This window comes from Gavialis gangeticus, unplaced genomic scaffold (assembly GCF_001723915.1).
Source record: "Gavialis gangeticus isolate Ggan-Ray unplaced genomic scaffold, GavGan_comp1, whole genome shotgun sequence".
In the NCBI taxonomy this organism is placed as follows: domain Eukaryota; kingdom Metazoa; phylum Chordata; order Crocodylia; family Gavialidae; genus Gavialis; species Gavialis gangeticus.
In genome coordinates this window covers 10036468-10054783 of record NW_017729003.1, presented here as the reverse complement: position 1 = coordinate 10054783, position 18316 = coordinate 10036468, and the positions used below count along the sequence as shown (strand labels likewise).

The window sequence follows — 18316 nt, the reverse complement described above, 5'->3', positions numbered from 1 at the left end:
AGGAAAGGGGGAAGAGGAGGAGCTGGGAGCAGGGCATTTTGAAAAAGTTATTTGTTTTTAAATCACTAAATTTTAAAATGCATCAAGGATACCTATAAATCATATTATTGGCCTTGCTCTCCAAAGACACCTTCACAGACCAAGAAACAGCTGTTTCACATTGCTGCAAAAGTTATCTTCCTGTCTGAGGTGAAGAAAGGCACTGGATCACCATCTCACAGCACTGCCCTGGGAAAAAGGGTGGGGAATTCCTGTGCTATCCCCAGCAGCAATTGGGCCTAGGCTCTCACTGCCCTCGAGTTTTCACTCCTTGTATGATTAGAACAACAGTTAAAGCTCATTCCTGCTGCATGTTCCACATGGCTCCTGTTTTAAGTTAGTTATCCTTGGATTTTGGCTTTTAGAGCAGGCCTTGCAGAGTCACTCTGCTAAAACAGATGCTGTGCACAGCAGCGGCTGGCTCTTCTTGCTTAGCAAAGCAAGTCTTCCCTGTGGTGCTTCTATCCAAGAATCTAACGGACTTCCTTGGGTTAAGTAAAATATATTTATTTTGTATCTCTCTATTTGTGTGTGTTATAACGACCCACCCACACACATATACATATTTATATTTGCACTCACTCACACACGCTTTCAGTATCCGAGGCAGAGATTTCTTATTTAAAGAAGATGAAAGCATACCTCTCAACCGCCGGTGTTATATATATAGGTCATTTTACAACATAAATGAAAAGTCATGCCAATCCATGTGCAAAGGAGGCAGGGCAGGGGGATTAGTCTGAAGTACAGGACATTGTGAGAGGTGTGCTATAAAGCCTTCAAGAAATCTCAACTTTACCACATCAGAACATCCACTACCAAAGCATAACGAAGACCTCCAGCAGGAGTTCATAAGGGACTGCTTTCATAACATGGAAAAGAGAGGGAAGCAGAGAGAGGCACTGACAGCTAGAGGATTCAGCATACATTCCTAGGGGCTTGTAGGTTACTAGAAGAAAGTGCACAAGCCCTGTGTCTGTGATGCCATTTGAGTCCCACCACAAAAGTAATCTAGTATTTTAACACTGTGTTGAGATCATGATGCATGGAAAATTAATAGAGTAAGCAGATAAGGCTAATCATCACTTCATCAATGACTGATTTTAAAAAATTTAGTTAGGAGCAGAATTGTTACAGGTAATAGGCACTAAGGGTTCTGGGACAGAAATACTAGATCCTAAAGGGAAGGCTCAGGGAAGAAGGGACAGTGAACAAAAGAACAGTTAGGCACCTCATGCTGATATGTACCAACAAAACCCCTAAGCACCTCCTTTGAATGGGGAAGATTTGGGGACTAATGAGAAACGCTACCAGTTAAAGCTGATAAAGCTAACTCAGTCATGGATGCAAGCGAAACTGAATTAACATTATCTGGATGCTATGCTCTCTTCCCAAAGATGTAGTAGTCCTTTCTTTAACCAAAGTGTTTGAATTTTTTCATCTCTTGATGACTGAATTCTGCATATGGACACAAGGTCCACATTTTCCAGGATCATTTAGAAGTTTCCTACAAAACTATGGAACCAGGAAATTATCAGACCAGCCTGTAAGCCAGTTATGAGGTTTGGTTTCTTTAAGCATGAGCCAATTCCATGCTGGATCACCCTGCCCCTGAAGATTAAAATGGGGAACTGAAAATACTATACTAGAAGATACACATGCAAAAAGAATTAATTCCATACGTTAGTTTACTGGTATGGAACCAAGCCTAGTGCATCCAGTTTATTGAGTCTGACTCCAAACTGCTGAGGTTCCTAAAACTGGGGGCATTTTAAGTTTGCCACAGCTGGGGAAGAAAGGACAGCTTCACTCTTGCTTCCTGGCATCTTTTCTGCCTTGTGGTAGGAAGGAGAACACAGATACGGAAGATTTGACAGCCACTTTCAGAGAGTTGATAACACCAGCCAGGCATGAGAGAGACAAAAGCAACAGTCAGGAAGATCCTTTGCAAATAATTCCAAACACATCTAATTTATAGCAACAGTGATTAACAGTACTGCTAGGCATTCCTCAAGCCTCCCCTGACATGCTACCAGTCACAATGTAGTGTAGGAGCCTAGATCACCCACCAGATCAAACTTGTTTACTGGTAATTGGTAGGTATTTTACTCCTAGTGCCCAGAGATGAAAGGGGAATTGCAAAAGGGATGCTCACTGTGCAGAGCAGGTGTAAATGGAAATTGTTTTATCCTTCCCCTGTAAGCTGATCTAGGACAGAGGAGTGGTAACGGGTCCAGAGCACACAGGCATCTTAACCAGATCATAGAACAGAGTAATTCACAATGGAAATGCACATTTGAGCTGTCACCAAGTCGTATCTATTACCAAAGCTTGAAAAGAAAACAAGCGTCTTTTTGGAGCTGTGAACACCCTGGAGTCTTGGGACTGTCACAAATAGGCTTATTGCAAATTGTTCTGCCACTCTCTCTCAGCACTACAAAGCAGCTGACAAGTATTTCCAGAAGCATACTTTCCTTTCAGATAAGAAAAGGAAACAATGCTTCCAGTGCAATCAATTCAGCAGAAGCTGGAAAGAGCTTAACAGTAGTTGATGCAAAACTATTTACAAGTCTAAGAGATTTGCTTTGGGTGGAATCTCATTCCCTGGCATATCCCCACGAAATAAAATCCCATTACAGAAACTTTTTCCCCAAAGGTACTCAGTCCCTCACTTCTTCCACCCTCAGCACTGCTTCTGCAATCAGTTCCATTAGCATGGACCCCTCCACCTGTGCCAAGGCTCTTTGCTTTCAGGGAGCCTCACTGTCAGAGATCCTTGCTTCTAACTTCATAGCAGGACTAAGACTCATCTTTTAATCAAAGAGTACCACATTCAAAATAATGAAACAAATTGACAATGGTTAGATGAACAATGATGGGGAGATGGGTGGCACTCAGGTCTGAAGTCTCCTTAAAAGTTTCTTTCTACAACATAGGTGACTGTTGCTCAACATAAATATGCAGTCACTTGCTTATATTAGTCTAGTTGCTCTTTCAAAGCTATGCAAACCTCCCTCAGCACAAATATGAGGGAGCAGAAAGGACAGGAATGGCAAAACATTTATTTAAAGCCAAAGTACTCATGAATAAGCAATATTGCATCTTTTGAGTTCTCTGTTATTGTTCTATTAGTTTTTCTTTTAAAAAAGGAAAAACCATAACATTTTAATCCACTCAAGGCAACAAAATAAAAAATAAATCCAAACCAAGTATGGGAAAACTGGGATCAGGGAAGCAGGTCATTTGAAAGACAAAAATTAGCTTTTTTTAAACAAGTTTCCCCCCCCCCCACCACCAAGTGTTGGGGGGAGGGAGAGTCCCTGGGCATAGGGCAGTGGAGAGAAGCTGAAAGGGATAATGGCAGAGGCTAATGAGACCAAAACAGATGCCTTCCTGTATCAGTATCTATCACAAGTCACTGGAATCCACAGCAGTATTGAAGAGAAGGATGCAATAGTTTAAAGAGATCTATTTTAAACTTCTTTTTGTATGTCAGAGTTTGGTGTTTCATGGAGGCGAAGACTTCTTGGCTACAGCCAGACAGAATGAGACTGTGTTAAACAAATTTATCTTCCAGCAGCCATAGTGAGACACCTGCATCCTGACCTACACCTCACCTCCCCTGGTATTCTCATCTCCATGTCTTCCTGAACTGCCCAATCCTCTCAGACTGGCCTGGTCTACACAAGTAAATTTTCCTAAAACTCACATAACTGGTTTTAAAACCAGTTTAGCTAATCAATTTTGAAAACCACTGAGGCCATAGGGCTTAGACAGTTGGAAATGCTGCTTTTCCAAACCAGGGTCAGAACATGCTTTTGAACTTAGTTTAGTAGGAGTGTTTTAGGTTTCCCGAATCCTGGTCTACATGAAGACTTTGGCCCTAAATATGATGGGGTGGAATCCCCTACAACAGATCAATTTAACTGCAGCAGCAGGCATTAGGAGAAGGTTGTTGGACTGATTTTCCATTATGGTTAGGTTTATAATGTGAGCCCAGGTCCCTGCACGTGAACAGGATCCTTCCCTAATGCAATGTGTTATCCAAGACCTGTGTTTTAATGATTAAAAGTAAGGGCTAGAGAGAGAGATGATGCAAGGGAAAGATGGCTGTAAGCTACCTTTGTACTCCTCAAGTCTTACAGGTACTCCCTCAAAGCACAAGTTAGAGTAGGCCAAGAGGCCAATGCAGCAGTTGAGGACTGCCCTGACCTCTGCCACTCTCTCTCCTGGCCTTGCTGGATGCAAGGAGAGGGTGGGTGTAGGAACTGCTCTTGTGGTTCTGCAACACCCAAGGAGATCCCTCCAGTAGTAAAGTAAGCAGCTTTAAAGGGCACTCCTTGGATAGTTCAAAGCAATGGTAATAAGGAAGAATCTGCTCTGCAAGGTCTGGGGCACAAACACTTGAGGCTATTACATAAATCAGAATTAACAAATGGGAATGTTTCCATTACCTTCCCTTCATTTTAATGAGCAGAGGACTGTGTCTGTATCTAAGTGTATCTGCACCACTGGTTAAAATCCAGAGAGAAAGTGAACACACTATTTTCTTTGTGGAAGTTAGGCATAGTGAAAGTAGTAAAACAAGTGTTATAGAAGGTGAAAATAGATTAGATTAGATTAGATTTTTATCAGTTTTATTAGTTACAGAAAACAACATGTTTTAAAAATACCATCTTTAACCTGACAGTGTCATTTTAAACCACAAGCAATGATGTTCAGATTTTGCTTGATTCAACCATTACAACACCAGAATGGAAAGTAGTTTAGTCTCCAATGCTGGGATCCACCCCACATTGCTGGTGTCACATATGTCACTGATCACTAAGACTGTGATCAGCAGTAGGAGGCACAAAAATGAAATTGAAAGTTTATGTGCAGAACGAATAACTTCTTAGAGAACATTAAGGTTATAGACACAGAACTGAGCAAAACAGGTAAGAATGCCTTTTTCAAAGCTGCCCAGCAAAGCTAGAAGGGTTGAGTGCACTATTTTTATTCAGTCACCACTTTCCCTGGCACCACACCATGGCCAGAGGAGTTGTGGGGAAGAAATAAAGCACAAGAGAATGGAGACTTGTCGTGGCAAATGCTGGTGTTTGAATACCATTGCTGCATTTGTGACAGGACTGAACCAACCTCTTGCACTTTTGAAAATATTTTTAGGCTTTTCTAAAACCTCATTACTATAGCATCTGAGTATCTCATAGATCAGTTAAATTTGTCCTCACAACACCCCTGTGAGGTAGGGAAGTACTGTTATCCCCATTTTACAGATAGGGAATTGAAGCACAAAGAGATTAACTGACTTGCCTAAGGTTAAACAGGAAGTCTGTGTCATAGCCAGGAACACCCCAAATTACCCATATTCCTAGCCCAGCTTTACACACAAGATCATCCTTCCCTCTGGATATTTGTTTCTTATCTAGGTATTTAAAAAAAATGCAGCTCGAAATCAAAATGGCCTCTGCCAATACATGTTAACATGACTGTGGTATAAAGGAAGCTCTTGTTGTACTGCACTCGTAGAAAAATGTTTTCCTTGTTGTGAGTGTGTCAGCTGCACAACAGTTACTATAAAAGCCAAAACAGCTGAAACCCTGTGCAATGGTTGGAAGAGTTACCCCTTCACCAAAATAAGGAGAATCACTCTGATGAGAAAAGTGACTAACAATGCCCATGGCATTGACACTTTCTTCTTGTGTTTCCCATGTCAAGCCTGCTTAATACATGGACAAACCCAAGTTTTTATTACTATTAGCACTGCAAAAATCAAGTTGCACTGTATTCTGCCTCATCTCTAAAACAGCTAGCTAAATGCTTGAAACTACTGCTGGTGATGATGCATGAAGCAGAATGAAAAAAAATAAGCCATGGGCTAGCACCAGGCTGAACTTGCAGTGCCCTTTAGAGATAACTAAGCTGAACAGACTCAACATGGGAATCATATAGTACAGCAGTTTTCTCTAGTGTCCTTCATACTATACATAGGTGAATCATGCCAGAATAAACATAGGACTAGAAATGTTATTTTAGTCACTTTTCTGACCATCACCAAACTTAAGAGACCCTGCATTTCCTACTACACTACAGAGCCTATTCCTGAGAGATCAAACATTACAAAGGGCTTTTGCTCCTGTGTTATTCACATTTTGAAGGAGAACAGGGAAAATTACAGCTTTTCAGATGTTCCTCCCCCACCAAGAAGTATTTTACTAGTAAAGTGCCCCTTTAACAGACCCAAAGAGAAAAGGGTCTCTTCCAATTTATAATGGAGTTGCGTAGATTTCCGACCAAGGTGTTAGAAAGTCCGCCAATTAGCAAGTCAATGGAACGCATTCAGCAAAGGTCCAACTGATGCCATCAGCAACTAAAACAGACCCTTTAAGTGGCTCTCACCAGAGAAGACTTGGCCTGAAGTACCACCCTCTTGGTAAAATCCACTACCAATCACTGTGGGTTTGGTTTCCTACCAACCCCTTTTGTAAAAGAGACAGGAGTAAGTACTGGAGATCATGGGACTAAAAACAAAATTGCCCATTCGCAGAAGCTCACTTATATTGGCTGACTTGTAAAAATCTTAGGCAGCAAACCCAAGAATCATTAACTAAGAGAGGCTTGGAGAAAAAATAATGGAGCTAGTAAACTAAAGCAGCACTGTGAACTTTGAATGGAGAAGGAGGGTGTAAGTTTGGATCAGACCTGCTGTTGCTCAGAAGCCACTTGGCACTTTTTTCCTTTTGATGGGAGGGGTTCTGAAAGGGCTAATATTAAACATATTTATTAAAATCAGTACTGGGAAAAATACTGCTCCTAATGCACACAGGACGGGAGATGTCAAAAATGAACAACTGCTGAAGTACCTTTAATATAATATTCTACAACATGGACTAGAAAAGAAAGCAGGATAAACTACTAAGGGGCAAAAAACAGAAAAAGTGCTGAGGATAAACAGCATAGAGGAGAACTGATAATCTACCCCCCTCTCCTCCTCCCCTGTGTCATATCTCCAAAAGCTCCTGTTTTGATTTAGTGTCGATGGACTTATTCATCAAAAACACTCAGGAGGCACAGGAGTTAAGCTTTTGCAAACTGGAGTTTGTGGGTGGTTTTCCTTTGGGATGAGGTGGGCAAAGGAAGAAGCAGCAGTATACCAAGTTGATGCCTCTCTCTAAATACACATAATATTAAAAAGCATTATTCAACAGGAAGTTGGGGCAGGGGGAACCAAGGAGGTGCAAAACAATGAATTAAAAGGCTCTCTCATCTGAAGAGAGAATGCACGTTACCACTGCAAGACACATTACAAACAGAGTTATGGAGAGAGAAAGGGCTAGAACGCAGGTGAAATGAGTGTTCTGCCCACTGAGGTGAAGGAGCTCAGACTGAGCAGACCTTTTACTATCTCCCACTACTCCTTGCAATTTCTAAAACTTGAGTGACTGAAAGCATCCGAGACACAGTTACTTACTGTGCACATGCGAGCCATTTGTGAACTGGGATCAAGCTGAAGGAAGAGAGCAGAAGCAATGCCATATTCATTCGGCATAAACTAACTGCTCCCTGGCCCCTTTGTTGTTTACAATAAATATCCAATTGGGGCTGGAGGTATGTTCTCGCTTGTGCATGGTTTGACAGGTTGCCTTTAAAGTGCGAGAAGCCAAGGTTGCACTCGGCATGTTCCTCAGCTCAGTTAAATTTGACAAGGGCTTCCATCCAGTCACAGGCAATGTAGAGGGAGAAAAAAGGGGGAACAGGACTGGGGACCTGGTCTTATCCTTTGGCACCTGGAAGGCAAGGTGGGGATTCTAATGGAAACTGCTGCCGCTTCTTCCAACTTTTGATTACTGATCCTATTAGCCGAAATCACATATGCACAGGTATCAGGAGTTGCTGCTTCTCCATGGTTACCCTCTGTGGTGATCAGATGTCCATTTCAAACTGAGCATCATCCCCTGGAAAAAGAAGAATAATGAGAGCAGTGCTGGATAGAGATCTCTATAAGTCCTCAAGAGGAAGGAGAAACTCCCCCCACTTCCCCACCATACTTTGTTTTTATTTTTACATACATATTGTCATCAGATATCCCCAGTAATTAACTCAGCATGGTAGCTGGAACAAAAACAGATTATCTGCTATAGAAAGCCAGGCTGTGGACATGCAGCAGTCACTCTGAATGGAAGTGCGAGTGTGTTGAAAATGACAGCTCGTTTAAGTTCCTAGCTATAAAACCACCAGACTCATGGCTTTTGGTCAATTTCTTTTATTTGTAGAAGTCATTAATGGCCCCAATTTTAATACAAGAGTGCTTGTTACTGCCTAGATTAATGATTCCCTACATATGTTTACGGCAACATGCATGTTAATTAATTTTGCTAGTCCATAGCTCATTAAGGAAGAAAGAAGGGGGGAAAAAAAAGATTACTTGAGTGACCCATTGTCTATGGCAGGGTGGAAGGTGGACTGTGGGACCTGCTTCTGCCTGAAGCCGCTGCTACATCTGTCCTGCTCTACACACTGCAGATCCACAGTCCTCCCATCTCTTCACCCCTATAGGCAGTTTCATGGCTCCCCCAGCACAAGCAGTCCCACAACTCTACTACACAACCCTTTTCCCTCATGGGCAGTCCTGCAGCCTAGTCTCTTTGTAGCCTGTTTGTAAGGTATACTGCAGACATCAAAACTAGCTCTGAACATGTTAACTGTCAAGCAGCAGCAGTGCAGCTGTTTCACTGAAAGTGCAGCTATCATGGCTAGTATATACAGAGCTAGCCTCAGGGTCTCTCTGCACAGGTCAGATCCATTTCATGATGACCAATGACTGCATGTGGAAAGTGCTCATATGCAAGTGACAGACTACTGTACATAAACAGACTGGATGCAAATATCTAAAAGATAATTCTTTAATTTCATAGCTTCAGGACGAAATGTTTCATTAGGGGAAGAGTAAAGCCACGTACAAGTTAAATATTTCTGAAACTGAAACTAAACCAGTTTATTTTGCAGTCTGTATAACTAACAGTCATTGTAATATAGTTCAGCAGTGTGGTTATACTGGTTACACTGGTGACTCAGAGGAAGGAAATCTACATGTTAATTTCATGCTGTAGCTATTTGCAATAAACCCACCACCATCATCATCTTTCAGCTTAAGATCTGGTAAAGCTATACTGGAAGTTAAATGCAGTAACAACCATTGCCACCATCCACACACTTACCCATTGCAGGCTTCCCATCATGATTGTTCAGATTGTTTACTTCCACTTTGGAATCCTCAACCACAGTGCCAGGACTGGTGACTCCTGGAATATTTGGGAGATGACACGGTGGGGTCTGAGCCATAGGAGAGTTGCGGCGATCCAACAGAAATTTGCGGTCATAGATGATTCGGGTACCTAGAACACAGTTAGACAAAAAGAGAAATCAGTGTGTAAGAATGCACATATGGCTGAAATTGATAATGCTATGCCTATGTTAGCAGGGTTCGGGAGAAGAGGCACTTGGAATCTCACCCCCAGACTGGTGCTATTTGTGATGAGAGGCATTTCCACTTAAGAGCTGTCATAAAGACTCCAAGCATTCCTTGCTACCCTATATTTTACTGTGCAGCACTGCCTTTTCTCTGTTAATTCAGAGGCCTTTTTTTTTCCTTCCACTCTTATAGGGAGGGGTTAGAAGGGCCTACTCTACCACTGCTTTTCACCAGACCCTACAAGAAGGAAAGGCCCAACAGACAGCTTTCAGAACTGAAGAATGTTAATGATAAACAGGCTTTTGGAGGCCTCATGCTGACATCCATCTTACCTTTATAAGAAAGGACTCTCCTTGTGACATTGAGAGCCAATATCAGCATTTGGAAACCATCTCATCTTAATATTTGTTTGATTGTCTCAATTCCCCAGAAGTGGTACAATCACCTATTCTGGTGACCTTTAAAAAAAAAAAAAAGTCTGGACGTTCACCTTGCTGGGGTCATATGACCCCCAAAGTCTTTCCTGCCCAAGTGCAGGGGGGCTGGACCTGATGATCTCAAGAGGTCTCTTCTAGTCTCTAACATCTATTAATCTATGTTGGAAGAATCCAAAACCAAGAACCACTTCACTGCAATCTCAATGTGATAGGGGAAAATAAACAAGCTTAGCTGCTTTGGGATGCCAAAGATTAATCTTATTTCACAATAACTGTCACTCTTCCACTCCACATTTTAATATTTTCCTCTTACCAAACAAAATAATAAAAGAGAGGGACCACTGGACAACTTCACTGCAAATTGTTCAATGCTCTCTTTAACATACCACAAACACATACTCCCTATTTTGCCAAACAATTAATTCAAGCAGATTCGTTACCATGTAACATTGAAACCATTGGGAAATCCAGAAGCAGACCCCTTAAAATACATTCTTTTTAGGGCAGTGTCTGAGAAAAATGGAAGGTTTCAAATGTCCACGCACCTACCTGTAATAAGATAACAAGCCAGAAATAATGCAAGCTTCTTCATGGAAGCGCCCCCACTGAAATTTAAAGGGGCCACGGTTACTGGGTGAGGACAATATATAGTTGCATCCAATTGTAGTTAACTACTAATCATCACCTCTGTTAACATCTGTGCCTGTTAGTTCCAATCAGGATGATGATTTAAAATGTAGACACCTGCCAGCTGAGATCACAAGCTGAACTAAGACCACCGTACTACAATGTATTATTTAAAATTAAAGCAGTCAAATACACAGACTATCCAATAAACAAAAAACTGAAAATAAAAAAATTCCCGAAGTGTCAACACTTGTACAAAGAGCTACATATCTTAATGTAAGTATGAAGAGTTTGAACAGGAAATGATGTGCAACAAGGCCCAAGAAGGGACTCAGAGGGATGTGATAAAGTAGATGAAGAAGATAGGTTTTTGTAGCATCTTTGAACATAGGAGAACAAGATGGCTGCTGTGCAAGCGAGCAAGGAGGAGGGTGAAGTCCTCCCAATTCTAAAATGGGAGATTACAAAGGTAATGAGTTTTGGAAACAGTGCGCCCTTCTGCAAATGGGAGAGGAAGATCAGGGATGACAGCCAGGTTGGAAGCTAGAAAAGCAGGAAGCACAGAGGAAAAAGTATTTTTGTAAGATAAATGAGATAGTGGCATGTTCAGATATACATGAACAGCAGAATGAGAGTCTGATTAAGACCAAGGAGCAAGAGTGAAGAAATAATTGCAAAGATACAGTCAAGAGGTTAGAGATGAACAGTATGAAGACAACTCAGGAGTAGTAATAGCACGTGGTAGCATCTAGGGCTTCTGTCATGGACCCAGGCCAAATCGTGCTCATAATAGAACAAAAAGATGGCCTATACCCCAAAAAGCTCAGAGCTGGTCCCAAGAATGAAGGGCGGGGCTAGACAGAGAGCTCATATCAGCTGGAAAAAAATTGGTAAAATCCTGAGCTGAAAAGTGATGATGGCATGGGTATAAGGAGACACCAAAAATCATGAGGGCCATAGGCATTCAAGTGAGGGAGGAAAAAGTAATAGAGCTGAAGGCAGCAGAGACTGATTTGTAGGGAAGGAAGTCAGGATGATTCTTGGGGGGTTTCCAAAGGCACTCAGCAACAAGGTGGTAGGAAGAAAGGAAAAGGAAATGGGGGGGAGGGCCACCACAGGGAACTGGGGAGGACGACACAGTAGCAAGAAAGGGGAACAAAGAACAAACAGAAGGGAGAGAGGATGGAAACCCTGGAGCCAGAATAAATCTGTTCTTTGCAAGAGGAGAAGGGAGAGAACAGTAGGCCACAGGAAGAATTGTGATGAACTATGGTGAGCTCAGTTAAGCAAAGAGAAAGGAGAGTCACTGGCAGTAGTGACAATGACCTTCTCTTATTCAGGTGAGAGAAGTTAACATGATTCAGTTCAGAAACATTTTTCTGAATACACTTGGCTCGATATAATGCAAGAAATACTGCAGCAGTGCTCAGCAGGTCACTAACTGGGATCTTGTGAACTTGGAGCTTTCTGCCTAGGCTGAAGAGGTTGGGGCAGAATTGATATGATTTCCTATTCCAGTGGCAGGGACACAGGCATTAGCACTAAGGAACTATTCAATACCAGACACCTAGCAGTTCATTTCCTGGGGCTCAGAGAGATAACTTGCCTTCCACCAGGACATCACATACAAATCCCTCTCTTCTACCTCAAGTACAAAACATTTATCATCACTTGGGCACATCAGTTCCCATCACCCAAGGGGCAAGGCAGCTCTGGGAATATTTTAGACCCAATAACAGGGCTAAATTATCCTACAAATGTCCATTAGAGGAGGGAGAATTTATTCCAAAGCAGAAACAGCATTGCCAAGGGCAAGGATTAAAAAAATTGCGAGGATTGCACTCCAAGATAAGTAGTACAAAAAAAAAAAACCATACACTGTTTTTAGTTTTAAGTGGTCAGAGAAATGTCATTTTCAGGTCCCATTTTCAGTTTCTGTCAATAGCTTATACCACCAGGTCTGCTTAGTTGGTGGAAAAAACATGTTCTGAAAACTGTCAATGCTGCACAATCAGCTGGGTATCAAATAACTAGAGAAGATTCCCACCTCATCCATCACAACAGAGGGCCTAGAGATAGAACTGAATTGGATTTTGGTGACAGAAGGCAGCTCTGCAGCACTGACAGGAATCAGCTTGCTGACTATACACTGCGCAAATAATTCAGAAGACACGCTGGGAATAGGTACAAGCATAAGCCTGAGACATCTCTGTAGTCCCACATCTGTGTCAATATTTCAGTATGGTTAATGGTCAAAAGCAAGCTAAGTAGAAACATTTAAAAATTACATGCACCCATTTATGATTCACAACAGCAAGTTATAGTTCTCTGACAGTGCCGCAGCCTCATGCTCTTGACAAACATGCATTACCTGGGGCAGGGGATGACACACTCATCACTAAGTGCTATCTGGATAGGATTTTGGGGGGAGTGGAGAATCCAAAGTTATTATTCAGGTTAGGCTTATCATTTTGTCTTACCACAGGTCTGTTTCCCTTGAAAAGTAAATGTTTAAATGGCTCAAAACACAGCCCCCACCCTGTTACTTTAACACAGAGTTGTATATTTGCCTCTCTCCAAACTGTTATTCTTAGCAATGGGCCTTGCACAGGCCACATCTCAGCTGGGCACCAAAAACAGAGTGTGCCTGCCAGCATTATGCAATTTTGTCCTGTTTTATTTGTTCATGTGATATTTCTCACCCATAGGCAGCTGCTCAAGAACAAACTACTTTGTATCCTGTACAAAGCTCTTCCATATTTGATTTGCAGGGCAAATATCAGACTGGAAAAATCAGAGCAATTTCAGGTCAACAATAAGGAAATAGGGCATCTGAAGTTCTCCCTTTCCCCTCCACTTCCTTTGGAATGTTTTCTATCTAAGCAGGTACCTATCTGTGCACGTTTGTGTACTTCAGGTGACAACAGACATCTACATGGTGTTTCCCTTGAACAGAGATAGGAGAAACATACTGCCTTAAGACTAACCTTTTGTTTGAGAACTGCATCGAGAAAGAACTCCAGTTAGGAGCAGGAACTGAAGACAAGTTTAGCAAATGAACCTCCCAAAGTAATGGCTCTAGGCCAGGGAGAAATGTAATAATAACAACAATAGATATTGTCTAACCTAATGATAAAGATCATCCAAGGAAGCCTCACAGAAACAAGCCATGCAGTTGAGAAGCTCTTCTCCTGCTTCTGACCTGGCCTTTTTAGAAGGATCCTCCACCAGAAGCTTCAGATGTATAAAGGTGCCCTGGAGCCAGAAAAGTTTGAACTGAGCTGGTTTTTAAAGACTCCCAGTGACTGTGCAGGAACGAGTCCTTGAAGACAGGATTTTTTTATATTATAAAACTATTTCAACTACCCCAGAAAAATGTTCAAGGACCCTGACAGCTGATAAATCACACTGAGCGATTTAAAATTAAAATGAAAACACTATCATGGCTTAAAAAGGACAGGAGTGCTGTTTGTTTTTCGAAGACAAAAGAGACTATACAAATTGGGGCAACCTGTCCTAACCATAGTCTCTGAACTTTATTCACAACTCTCTGCTGGCCATGCTCTGGCTCTTCTAGGACTTTTGTTCCCCGTAAGCTCTGAACTAGGATTCTGTCCCACTAAAGTCCCTCCCTTCTACACAGGGCCTCTGCTGTTCTAAGGTTATGTTCCTGAGGGCTCTGTTCTAGCTCTTACTTTCCAGAAAAGCCAGGTTTAATCTTGCCTGTGCCACACACAAAGAGGGCACTATTTGCCTGAAGTCTAATTTTAAATTTAAAAAGTTAACATAGCTGACAATCCTCATGCCAGAGGCAGGTGTTTACAGTCATGTTTCTATTTTCTTGATAAATGCTTTGCTGGTCTTGTATAAGGCCATGGACAAGCTTGAGAGGGTCCAAAGAAGAGCCACCTGTAGGATCAGTCTTAAAAGGCAAGCCATACGAGGAAAGGCTGAGGGATCTGGGACTCTTCAGCCTGAAGAAAAGAAGGCTGAGAGGGGACCTGGAAGCAGCTTACTGCTACGCTAGGGGAGTAAGTCAAACGCTCTGTGAGCAACTCTTCACCAGGGCTCCCTTGGGGAAAACCAGGAGTAATGGCCACAAACTCCTGGAAGATCGATTCAGGCTCAACATTAAGAAAACTTCTTCACAGTCAGGGTGTCCAGACCATGGAATAAGATCCCTCCAGAGGTGGTGCAATCACCTACCCTGGAAATCTTCAAGAGAAGACTGGACAGTCACCTTGTTGGGATCACCTGACCCCCAGTCTTATCTCCTTCTTGGTGCAGGGGGCTGGACCCGATGATCTTCCAAGGTCCCTTCCAGCCTTACAACCTATGAATCTATGCCAATAAGTACAGAATAAAAGAGGAAACACTGAAAATGACCATATACAGAGTGCTATCATAATGTGCAAAATAAATAAACTAAAAATAAAGATTATTTGCAGTCTGTAAACTCAGTTATTTTAGGTAATTCCTATTCAGTCACTATACCAGAAAAATATTCAGACAAAAGTGTGACATAACTTGCAAGCAGCCCTCTAAACTGGGCACATTTCTGAAAAACAACAATTCTGATGATTACAGTAGAAGGCAGAGTTGATCTGTTTTGTGCTCAACACTGCCACTTCCTTGCTGCAGACTGGAGCAAATCAGTTAATCTCGAAGGAAGACTGGGCTTCAATGTGTGGAACAGGGATAAATAATACAGAAACGTTTTCCAACTTTGTAACATACAACAAGACCCTTTGATGAAGGGTGTAAAGTGCAGAGGGGCTCTCTATTGTTCTCAACACCAGACATTTTTTCACAAAGCATACAATATGATTAGAGATGGCCAACGATAAGGCCAGCACAGGGACCCCTAATAATGTAGAGCTGCATTAACTGACAGACCTACCCACCATGTTGAATATCCACATAGCACAAAGCACAGATAGACGTACTTAAAGGTGGGATTGGACTGAGCACTTGAAAAGAAGAATCTTGCTTTGCAGGAATATCTGCATGCAGTACATTGGCTCACGCTAGCTCCATAAGTCCTTCACTTCCTCTGTGGTACATTTATCCATTAATTTAAAATAATAAAAGACACGAATGAGTACCTATCACTGCTTTATGGGCACACGCTTCCTTTTCATAACCTTTCTACTCAATCACTGCTTTTAAACGTGGCCATAAGAAGCATCAGGAATGGGTGGGAGATGGTGGGGAAAAAAAAACCTTTTAGTGTGAGGTGGCAAAAAAAGAAAAAAAAAATACATCTAACATTAGACTTGTGTCCAATGTTCTAGGATCCAAACCTGTAAAGTATTAATGAAATGCTTACATTTCTATTACTACTACTTTTACAGGTTTCCAACTCCATATCAGTAACTCCCAGTCAGTATCAGTCTAAACCACTCTCTAAACTGCTAGAGCTACTATAGCCCAGAGGCATTGTAAAATGGTTTGTTGGAGAGGAGCAGGGGGAGGTGGAGAGTCACTCTTAATACTTTCCTATTCTGTAAGGTTATAAGATCTGAAACACTTTAGGTTTGAAGAGGGTTGTTTCTGAGGTCCAGCGCTTTGTTTCTCCCTCATTCTACCTACATTTCATGCATTTCTCCTCAGCCCTGTCTTTGTTTTCATCATTCTTGTTCCCATCATTTCTGCACGTCTCTCCCCTGAACTTCTTTAGTTAATGCATCTTTTCCTTGTTGAAGGATTCAGTGATCTGAGTGCACCTAGTGACTGCTACCAATTCTCCAGCATGCCCTTCTCAAGCTGAACTTTGCTTCCACTTCAACCCCATCAAGATACAAGCCTAAAAAAAAAGAAAAAGGCCAAATCAACAACTCCAGACTCGTGTACTCTGTTGGGTAAAAGCTGTATGTCAGAGTAGCAAAAGAAAGTTGCAAGTGACAATTCTGCAAAGAGTCTGTGGCCATTACTTATGGTAACATGGCTAGATTTACCCAGTATTTTGTTAAAAGTTTACAGCAACCTGTCCAGACCACTGATAAGCTGCCTCCAACCACCACAAAAAACCATAACAAACTCAACAACTCACTTAATAGCATTCCCTGGAGTTAAAGAATAGAGACTACAGAAAAAGTAAAAAGTGCCCTACATGAGAAACAGGGGACATGATGGAGAACAGGCAGTATTATACACGGCCTGTAAAATTCATGCACACCACTCAATCTGTAGCTGCATAATATTCTCAAAGAAGGAACACTTGCACTTGTTTTAGACCGCTATTAATATGCAAGCACAGCTGACCAAATGAAGAGGCAACAGGAAGATGGGCTGTTAATAACTTATACACTCACAGAAAGATACCTACCAAAACCCACCACAGCAAAAACCCAGTTAGGCACAAGAGGAACAACGCATGAGATTAAAATGATAGGGAATGCCTGTAATTAACGCAACTACAATTTATCATATCCAAACTATGGTAATTCAACAATTATGATCTACCTCACTGACAACACTGAAAACAGAACAATATCCAGCTTCAGTGGCATAGAAAACAAGCACAAGTCTCAGGAGACTTGGGGAAAACTACATACAAAAGCTGTAAGCTTATGACCCGGAATATTTTGTTTTGGTCCTGATTAATCTTCTAGGAACCTTTGCCTACTTTCTTTCCCTGTAGCTTTACCAAGGATCTAGGCCATGAACTAGGGCGCTATTTTTAAAGTGACATTGAAAACTACTGTAAAATTCCTACTTAATTATTTAATAGCAAAAATGTCTTTGTTGCCCAAAGCATGTATGCAAATGCCTTCCTGGGACCCCCAAAGAAACACAGCTAATATTTAGCTCTGGAATCCCATGTACACATCAGCCTCTATTAAAGTCACATAACACCGCATGGATTTTACTGGGGAAGGAACTACTGTATTTTGTGATTTGGCCTCATCTCTGGTGGGAGGGACTGGCCAAGCTTTCAAATACAAATGTGATCTCTGGTGCACCTACATCTTAGCTCCTATGGACCCCTTCTGCTAATAAAAGCAGAGTGAAAACCTGTGCCTGACAATAAAGCTAGAGGGGCCTAGTTTGCCAAGAACCCGCCTCAGGGAAGGCCGCTACGCTGCGCACGGTAAACAACTGGGCTGCACAATCTACATCCGTGTTAGGCTGCAAAGTTAGCACTTCCTCGCACGCAGCCCTCCACACTCCTCTGCACGTCTCGGGCGGGAAGGGCCGAGGGCAGCCGCCTCCCGACCCCAGAGCAGGCCCCAGGGGCGCCCGCATTCCCGGCCCCGTTCGCGTTTCTCTCCCTGCTACAGCTGCTGGGAGACTTCCCCCTGCTCCCTCCGGCCTGCTGGGCAACAGTCCCGGCTCGTCCCGGCCTCCGAGGCCTTGTTTACAAATATCTGCCTGCCCGTCCCGCACCAGAGCGGGGCAGGAGGGCTGGGCCCCGGCCTCTCCAACAGAGCAACACCCAACATGCCCGCGGCGGGCGGGCGTCCCCAGCTCTGGGGGCAGGCGCGGGAGCCCGGGGCACTTCCCCGCCGCCCCTGCCCGCGCAAGAGGCCCGGCCACGCGTTACCTCCGGGCGTGGTGGAGAAGAGGGTGCCCCCGGGCGTGGTGCAGTAGTCGTGAGGTAGCTGCGCAGAGTCGCTGATGGGCACCGTCCGCGTGGGGATAGCGCGGCTCTGGCTGTGCTGGTGGGCGCCGGAGGAAGACATCGCCCTGCTCTATTGTCCCGGCTGCAGGGGGAGGCGGCGGGCGAGGCGGGGCGGGG

At 42.9% G+C, this 18316-nt stretch overlaps 1 protein-coding gene across 1 annotated transcript; it reads right to left on the bottom strand.

The window, feature by feature from the left end:
* Nucleotides 1-1854: 1854 nt before the first annotated feature.
* Nucleotides 1855-18310, bottom strand: EIF4EBP2 (eukaryotic translation initiation factor 4E binding protein 2). Its single transcript, XM_019507805.1, has 3 exons — nt 18122-18310; nt 9258-9434; nt 1855-7994 (listed from the first exon to the last, which is right to left on the bottom strand). Exons 1-3 carry the CDS (start codon nt 18258-18260, stop codon nt 7963-7965), a joined length of 348 nt encoding a protein of 115 aa, XP_019363350.1. The 5' UTR covers nt 18261-18310; the 3' UTR covers nt 1855-7962.
* Between the last annotated feature and the right edge of the window lie 6 nt (nt 18311-18316).

Bases quoted from the DNA above. Each gene is read 5' to 3' on its own strand.
- EIF4EBP2 (XM_019507805.1), bottom strand. From the start codon at position 18,260: ATGTCTTCCTCCGGCGCCCACCAGCACAGCCAGAGCCGCGCTATCCCC. The intron at 9,435-18,121 runs GTAACGCGTGGC...ACTGTGTTCTAG, and splicing joins CTTCTCCACCACGCCCGGAG to GTACCCGAATCATCTATGAC. The intron at 7,995-9,257 runs GTAAGTGTGTGG...TTCTTTTTCCAG, and splicing joins TGATGGGAAGCCTGCAATGG to GGGATGATGCTCAGTTTGAA.